Source organism: Haliotis asinina, chromosome 3 (genome assembly GCF_037392515.1).
Source record: "Haliotis asinina isolate JCU_RB_2024 chromosome 3, JCU_Hal_asi_v2, whole genome shotgun sequence".
Classification (NCBI taxonomy): Eukaryota; Metazoa; Mollusca; class Gastropoda; order Lepetellida; family Haliotidae; genus Haliotis; species Haliotis asinina.
The window spans coordinates 15188772-15197871 of NC_090282.1; the positions used below are offsets into that span (position 1 = coordinate 15188772).

Below are 9100 nucleotides of genomic sequence, written 5' to 3' on the forward strand. Positions count from 1 at the left end.
AAAATAAAAACAAATATGTTACCAGAGGGTATCAACATTATCTCCAAGGGGAGACAACCATTGTCCAGGTTTATCTCAGGATAAATGCGTGTGTGGCCAAAATATCATGAAGTATCATCAGAGGCAAGGTAAAGGAAATATCTGCGTAACATAAATACACCATCCTACTGTTACATCCTGTCTCATATGGTATGTGCACAAACCCAAGTATGCAACCTCCTTAAGTATGTTGCCCAATATGTGCTCTGTTAAGCCTGGTGATGTGCTGTCCCTCCTGACTATGGATGATCGGACTATAGATAATTATGGACGATGCCAGCCTCCTTTGGTCACTCAAGATTTATGGTTTGTTGGAGCAGAGACCACACAACATTATTTGGTCTCTGGTTGGAGGACATAGAAATGAGATAAAATTGTATTTGGTGTGCTGAGTCAACATCGGAAAACGCTGAAAGTGCAAAATCACCCTTTGTATATTGCAATTTTCAGCAGCATTATCTGAAAGAAGAGAGAGTGAGCGTGGTTTTGTAACACTTCCATAGTACATCACTATCACGGCTGAGGATAATGGCACAATACCTATGAAGGGAATCAAGGGGATCGGGTCGTTAGGCCACATAGAGAAATATTCTTGTTTCTCACCTTTTCAAAAAAAAATATGGGGTAGGCAGGCAGATGTTATTTTTATATTTTATTTATTAAGAATGAGGACTATTTTTATGTATCTATGCTGAAATGTCGCTTATACAGAATAATGAAGTTGTATATCCTAAAGAATAGTCTTCATTCTTCATCTACCCAACTTGTAGAATGCCAGTCAAAGAAGCCCTTAGGAATTTACTGCAGTACAACTTTTCTTAAACGTATAGTGTGAAACATACATGCACTGTTTGGGAGTCTTTTGTGCGAAAAAAACAACTTTACGTTACTCGGGGCAATAGGGTCGAATTTGTAATTCTCATTTGTATTTTAAAAAAATACTATTTTATATGCGGCCTTAGACTTCGTGATCCGGTTGATGCATGACATCTATCAAAATTACCATGGTCGCCTGACATGTTGAACTCAGGTAACATTCAGGGCTCAGTTTCGAACCAAAAACTGCATCAATCACCTTTTCACAGGCGTCATATGTCACCTTGATTGTCTCCCTTGAATTTCACCTGTACAGGTGCGACACTTCCGCAAATCTAATTTCAAAATGGCGTTCATGGGCTGAGCGTCAGATGACAAACATCCGAAGAATTTCTACAAATACTTCACGATCGGACGCTGAGTGTGCTGTAAGAAACACACACGTGTTGATGCTTTAACACGACGAAACAAACAAGGGAAACCAGAAACGTATATCATCCGAAATGGCGCTTCGCAACTTCTTTGACTCGAAAATCCTAGCTCTCTCAGTTTTGGTCCTTCTTATTGCCACATTAGTTTCCGTGCTGTGCGCCCTGCTCCCGTTTTGGTTCCGACTTCATTTCGATGCTGATGATGCGACGTATGGCTCAATGGGTGAGCGAGAGGCGGAACTACAGATCGGTGTGTTCTGGATGTACAAACCCAACAAGCCTGGCCCCGAGAGAACCAAGGTGCTTATGACCAGTCTCGTTGCGCTAGGGGAGGCGACAAACCTGCAGGTGGAACCAGGTACAGACAGTCTGAAGAGTTTGTTAGCAATGATACTGTTTTAGGTTAATGAGATCGGAAAGAGTTCCTTATACGTTCCCCAATAGTCTATCTTCCGCAGATTAACAGTGGTAACGCAAAGTGGTTTGCCCCTATATATTGTACTTAATTTTGGGGCTTTTGGTTGTATTTGTGAATTCTCTAGGAACTGTTGTGTTAAGATGTGAATGTAATTCAAGTAAATATCTATTTATAAATATTATTTGTGATGGGGGAACGGGAAGAACTCTTACAACCACACTTTCATAATAAGTACAAAATTCTAGTACTTCTTGGGGTTGAGTCCCTACAGTATTATTTTGTTATTCAAAGTTTTGTGGATCATGTCAGTTGGCCATCCAGTGACTGTGGTGATCGTGTGTTGCAGGATGGTTTAAGGCTGGTCAGGTGTTCTACTGTATTGGAGTGTTTGGCATTGCTGCTGGCTTTGGTGGCTCTGCTATTCTTGCTCTACGAGAGTTTGGGTCCCTCACAGGAAGCTTGGGTCTTTCTGCTTTCACACTCATCGCAGGTGAGTTGATTTGTTACCTACAGATAAGAATCATGCCAACTTGAGTATATATTTAAGAGTACTTTTAGAAACTGATTTTTCCAGATGTCTGTAAGTACTGTGTGGAGAGTAGGATTTAATTCTTAGGCTTAGCTACTGAGTTTGATAATTGTGTTGCTGATCATTTCATCCAATTATCCAAGCATTCATAGGGTGAATGATTAGGTTTTGTCAATCAGATGATCAGTACAGTGGTGTACCTTGATGGGTCATTTCTTCTATTCAAAGCGGAACTGGAACCTTGACAACTGCTGTATATGTTTTCTAATTTCCACTGGCATAAATCTATAGAAGTGATAGCAAGTCTGAACTCTTACAAACAGGTAACGAAAAAATGGGATGGTTTGACTGGGAAGAAGCACCTTACACCATTTGTACATCAGAGCTTGATCCAAATCATTGTAATTGGGATCTTGGTTGGAAAGGGGCACCAGACCCTAATCATTGTATAGGGGAGCTTGTTTGAAAAGGGGCACCTGACCCTAATGATACTATAGATGAGCCTGAATGGAAATGGGCACTTGACTCTAATGATTTGTATATGGGATTGAGAGCTTTATTGAAAAGATGCCGGATTAGTTATCACTCAGGATTTTTCCATCTAAGATCAGAAAGATCATCTTTTATCAAAACCATAGTCAAAAACACTGAAAATCTGTGTCTACAAGGGAGGCACATTTGAGGAACTCATGAGAAATATACTGCTAAACAATTAAGTAAGATGGTAATTGTAAGCCTTAGCACTTATGGTTCTTGTCCCCATGTGAAAAACAGCTGGCTTTAGTTCAAATAGATCAGAAATGTTACCTTTTCCCGTCAGTCTGTGTTGTTATGACAAGACAGCAGACTCTACACAAATGTGTTTAGATCTTACATATAAGTCAGTTACTCTTGGAAGCCTAACATTACAAAGGCATGTAGAAAACTTTTGTTCAGAGAACAGTTGTTTTGCTAAACAATGTATGTTCCACAAACAGAATATTAACCTTCCCAAATATTAACTACTTGGTGGCTTCTTTACACATGCATGACACAAAGTTCCACATTTCCTTTTTTTATTGCAGCAATTTCAGAGGTGATTGCCATTGTGTTACTTTTGATCACAAGCCTCAATGGTAAGAGCACATGGCACATGCTCCCACTAGAAGATCCATATCGAGTCGTCATCACATCCCACCCTGAAATGAACCTTGACTGGGGATTCTATGTTGCTGTCATCGGCGCTGGGCTCTCCATGTTTGGAGCCATCCTCCTTATCATTGAATCGCTGAAACTCTGCAAGAGTATTGAAGATATCCGTCGGCGTCAGTTGACAACCAAACCCAAACCAGAGCCATACCCAGATATCCGCTACACCCGTTTCACGTATGCTGATGTTCCACGTCCCCAAACAGGGTACCCCCAAGTTGGGTACTCCCAGTCTCATCACACAGGGATGGTGTTGAGCCGAGCACCACCTCAGCAGTTCATTGCTCAGCCTCAGCCCTCCCCCCAGCCCCCTCGGTATGGGGACTACCAGCACTCCCCCCAACCCGTGCGAAGCTACAACCCTGAGCCAGGGTATGTGTCACGTCAGGTAGACTTGTAAGAAGGCAACTTTATGCATTGAACTGGGTTACAGGAATTACTTTTTTGGGATATCAGAGGCCATAGAAACACAACTTTAGACTTTGTAAGGCATATGAATTTACTCTACATTACCCATATTGAAAAATAAGAATTATTGTATTTGTGACTAGATTCCTCATAGTTTGAACTATGACTGAAACCTATTGGTTAAACTACAGGAATAGATTTTCTAAAAAATGATAAATTTGATATTTAGAAATATTGAAAGTGTAGGAGGTATATGAATGCCCAAGACCTCAACAACTGTCAATATAATATAATTTTGTAAGTAGGTTGATACAAGATTTGTAGGAATACTAGTTTGAGAGTAAGTGCAGTTTCTGCTGTAATTGTAGAGACAGTTGTTCTATTACAATAAATGTACATACCATTGTCAGCATCTATTGATGATTGTAATTCTGATGTTTAGTTTGGAAACTGTACAAATGTCAAGATCTTGCTTTTTAGTACTGTGTCATTTTCCAAAAATATTTTTAAATTGATACATTTCATTTTAAATAGTTTTATATAAAAATCTCATGAACATTCCATTTATCAAGTCTTAATTCTTTCCATAATTTTTACTCAAAGCTGATGTTGATTCTGTACATATTTTTATATACACTTATATTCCACTATACCCGTTTGTTTTAAATCAAATAATTAGCATTATTATGAACATGAGAATGTATTGGAAAAGGAAGATATTCATTCCTTGTGTATTTGTTTGAAAAATTAATGGACTATCATTACTAAATTTTAGACATAGGAATTTTTTATATGATTGCTGTTTCAGAAATGAATGGTTATTCATTTTAACTGTACATTTGCTATCACAAGTATGACTTTTATAACAGTCTCATTGATCTTGATTGTATGGTGTGGCCACACTCTGTGTGTAAGCCACCAGTAAGTGGTCCTTCCATATCAAGCAGACTTGAAGTAAGAAAAACTGATCATTTCTCATAATATCAACCTTTGGTTATCCAGTGGATTGCATCTCTGGTGTGTTACTACAAATACTGCCTACCCCTTCATCACAGATGTTTCCAAAAGTAGTCATCCAATGAAATTCATCACCATGGAACTGTCTGCTATGATGAGAATGGGATGTTGATGTCACCTCCAAATTAATGAATGCAACCAGGATATGTGAGGTGATAGGGGATAAAATACACTGGATAATCGAGGTACATTATGCCATATATATTTTAGTATTCATGAAAAATTCCAACATTTTGTAATAAAAGTTTTTATATTGAAGTCTTTTGCGTTGTTTTGTTTGAACATGGGGAGTTACTACTCAAAAAAAAACAGAAGCAGCCTTATAAATCATCTCCCTGTATAAAAGGGAAATGAAGTGGCAGGTGTCACAAGCGCTGTGCAGAGTTGCGTCCCTTGGAACTTCAGAACCTTAAGATTATAGGTTCAAATCCAGGTCAGCTCGGACTTAGTTTATATTTTTGTCTGAGACCAGTATTACGCACGGCCTTCCTCGCACAGTTATCTGACAAAGTGACTATCACATGCAGGTACTGCATTACTGTGCTAAAAGCGAACTCAGTAAAATGCAAATGAATGTTCCTTTGGTCCTATGCATGTTTACTAACAAGCGCATGGTATTACACTAGTTGACTAATAGCTCATAACGTCAGCTATCGCCATAGAGATAACATGATAAATGTGATTGTACTTTGATTTTGGAATCGTGCATTAGGTTTCAGGTGTCATACAATGTATACATTCATTGGTATCAAGTGTGTTGACAAGTCGCAGTCCAAGAGTCATTTATTTCCACTCTGCAGCGAACTGGTTATCATACCTTACTGGGTAAATACTGTACGGCCTGAACCGCAGGGATAGGCTTAGAATCTTCAGCAAGCCATTCTTGAAGAGGATCAGGCGGTCTGACTCACATATTTGGTTGGCACATGTTATATTATGGCCTTTGCGTAGATCGTGTTGCTCATGTTGTTGATCACTGGATTGTCTGGTCCAACCTAGCGTATTTACAGGTCGCCGCCATATATTTGTAACTGCATTCGGCGTTAAAGGACCACTAAACTCAATTTTTGGTACTCTTTTTATCACTGCATATGAAAGACTTTAGGTTAGTCATAAACGAAACACCATTTTTAAAAAAAAAACCCTTGTGGTTAATTAATACCAAGCGCTTAAAAGTTGCTAAAAAGCCGTCTGCTTCTCTCTCGCCCGCAAACGAAACCGTAGACAGGTTACGTAACTCTGTCGCCAGAGCCCTACACTGACGTCATGTAACGTCCAGTTAAATGTATAGAAAATGTGTAGGAAGCTCGTCATTTTGCTGATTTCTCGACGTCACCAAAGACATGCCGAATTGTTGTGTTGCCGTCAATTGTTCCTTGGGGTCGGGTGATGGTGTCACTATGCACAGATTTCCACCAGACTCCGTAGTTTGGGCTTAAATTGGTTGTTTGTGTGTGCGAAGCGAGCGTGTGGAAGCCAGGGCCCCGTTTCACAAAACTCTCGTAAGCCTAAGGCCTCGTAACTTTTCCCGTAGCCTTTGCACCTCCTATGTTACAGTTTGCCAGGTACAAATGCTAAAACACCCGTTTCACGTATGCTGATGTTCCACGTCCCCAAACAGGGTACCCCCAAGTTGGGTACTCCCAGTCTCATCACACAGGGATGGTGTTGAGCCGAGCACCACCTCAGCAGTTCATTGCTCAGCCTCAGCCCTCCCCCCAGCCCCCTCGGTATGGGGACTACCAGCACTCCCCCCAACCCGTGCGAAGCTACAACCCTGAGCCAGGGTATGTGTCACGTCAGGTAGACTTGTAAGAAGGCAACTTTATGCATTGAACTGGGTTACAGGAATTACTTTTTTGGGATATCAGAGGCCATAGAAACACAACTTTAGACTTTGTAAGGCATATGAATTTACTCTACATTACCCATATTGAAAAATAAGAATTATTGTATTTGTGACTAGATTCCTCATAGTTTGAACTATGACTGAAACCTATTGGTTAAACTACAGGAATAGATTTTCTAAAAAATGATAAATTTGATATTTAGAAATATTGAAAGTGTAGGAGGTATATGAATGCCCAAGACCTCAACAACTGTCAATATAATATAATTTTGTAAGTAGGTTGATACAAGATTTGTAGGAATACTAGTTTGAGAGTAAGTGCAGTTTCTGCTGTAATTGTAGAGACAGTTGTTCTATTACAATAAATGTACATACCATTGTCAGCATCTATTGATGATTGTAATTCTGATGTTTAGTTTGGAAACTGTACAAATGTCAAGATCTTGCTTTTTAGTACTGTGTCATTTTCCAAAAATATTTTTAAATTGATACATTTCATTTTAAATAGTTTTATATAAAAATCTCATGAACATTCCATTTATCAAGTCTTAATTCTTTCCATAATTTTTACTCAAAGCTGATGTTGATTCTGTACATATTTTTATATACACTTATATTCCACTATACCCGTTTGTTTTAAATCAAATAATTAGCATTATTATGAACATGAGAATGTATTGGAAAAGGAAGATATTCATTCCTTGTGTATTTGTTTGAAAAATTAATGGACTATCATTACTAAATTTTAGACATAGGAATTTTTTATATGATTGCTGTTTCAGAAATGAATGGTTATTCATTTTAACTGTACATTTGCTATCACAAGTATGACTTTTATAACAGTCTCATTGATCTTGATTGTATGGTGTGGCCACACTCTGTGTGTAAGCCACCAGTAAGTGGTCCTTCCATATCAAGCAGACTTGAAGTAAGAAAAACTGATCATTTCTCATAATATCAACCTTTGGTTATCCAGTGGATTGCATCTCTGGTGTGTTACTACAAATACTGCCTACCCCTTCATCACAGATGTTTCCAAAAGTAGTCATCCAATGAAATTCATCACCATGGAACTGTCTGCTATGATGAGAATGGGATGTTGATGTCACCTCCAAATTAATGAATGCAACCAGGATATGTGAGGTGATAGGGGATAAAATACACTGGATAATCGAGGTACATTATGCCATATATATTTTAGTATTCATGAAAAATTCCAACATTTTGTAATAAAAGTTTTTATATTGAAGTCTTTTGCGTTGTTTTGTTTGAACATGGGGAGTTACTACTCAAAAAAAAACAGAAGCAGCCTTATAAATCATCTCCCTGTATAAAAGGGAAATGAAGTGGCAGGTGTCACAAGCGCTGTGCAGAGTTGCGTCCCTTGGAACTTCAGAACCTTAAGATTATAGGTTCAAATCCAGGTCAGCTCGGACTTAGTTTATATTTTTGTCTGAGACCAGTATTACGCACGGCCTTCCTCGCACAGTTATCTGACAAAGTGACTATCACATGCAGGTACTGCATTACTGTGCTAAAAGCGAACTCAGTAAAATGCAAATGAATGTTCCTTTGGTCCTATGCATGTTTACTAACAAGCGCATGGTATTACACTAGTTGACTAATAGCTCATAACGTCAGCTATCGCCATAGAGATAACATGATAAATGTGATTGTACTTTGATTTTGGAATCGTGCATTAGGTTTCAGGTGTCATACAATGTATACATTCATTGGTATCAAGTGTGTTGACAAGTCGCAGTCCAAGAGTCATTTATTTCCACTCTGCAGCGAACTGGTTATCATACCTTACTGGGTAAATACTGTACGGCCTGAACCGCAGGGATAGGCTTAGAATCTTCAGCAAGCCATTCTTGAAGAGGATCAGGCGGTCTGACTCACATATTTGGTTGGCACATGTTATATTATGGCCTTTGCGTAGATCGTGTTGCTCATGTTGTTGATCACTGGATTGTCTGGTCCAACCTAGCGTATTTACAGGTCGCCGCCATATATTTGTAACTGCATTCGGCGTTAAAGGACCACTAAACTCAATTTTTGGTACTCTTTTTATCACTGCATATGAAAGACTTTAGGTTAGTCATAAACGAAACACCATTTTTAAAAAAAAAAACCCTTGTGGTTAATTAATACCAAGCGCTTAAAAGTTGCTAAAAAGCCGTCTGCTTCTCTCTCGCCCGCAAACGAAACCGTAGACAGGTTACGTAACTCTGTCGCCAGAGCCCTACACTGACGTCATGTAACGTCCAGTTAAATGTATAGAAAATGTGTAGGAAGCTCGTCATTTTGCTGATTTCTCGACGTCACCAAAGACATGCCGAATTGTTGTGTTGCCGTCAATTGTTCCTTGGGGTCGGGTGATGGTGTCACTATGTACAGATTTC

General features: G+C 39.0%; 1 protein-coding gene across 1 annotated transcript; it reads left to right on the forward strand.

The window, feature by feature from the left end:
* Window positions 1-1261: 1261 nt before the first annotated feature.
* LOC137277533 (uncharacterized) lies at window positions 1262-7944 on the forward strand. The gene is made up of 4 exons (XM_067809309.1): window positions 1262-1644; window positions 2051-2194; window positions 3298-3767; window positions 6536-7944. Exons 1-4 carry the CDS (start codon window positions 1359-1361, stop codon window positions 6659-6661), a joined length of 1026 nt encoding a protein of 341 aa, XP_067665410.1. The 5' UTR covers window positions 1262-1358; the 3' UTR covers window positions 6662-7944.
* The last annotated feature ends 1156 nt before the right edge of the window (window positions 7945-9100 follow it).

Excerpts from the sequence above, each read along its gene's own strand:
- LOC137277533 (XM_067809309.1), top strand. The coding sequence starts at position 1,359 with ATGGCGCTTCGCAACTTCTTTGACTCGAAAATCCTAGCTCTCTCAGTT. Across the intron at positions 1,645-2,050 it reads AAACCTGCAGGTGGAACCAG|GATGGTTTAAGGCTGGTCAG; the intron begins GTACAGACAGTC and ends CGTGTGTTGCAG. Across the intron at positions 3,768-6,535 it reads ACCAGCACTCCCCCCAACCC|CAGTTCATTGCTCAGCCTCA; the intron begins GTGCGAAGCTAC and ends GCACCACCTCAG.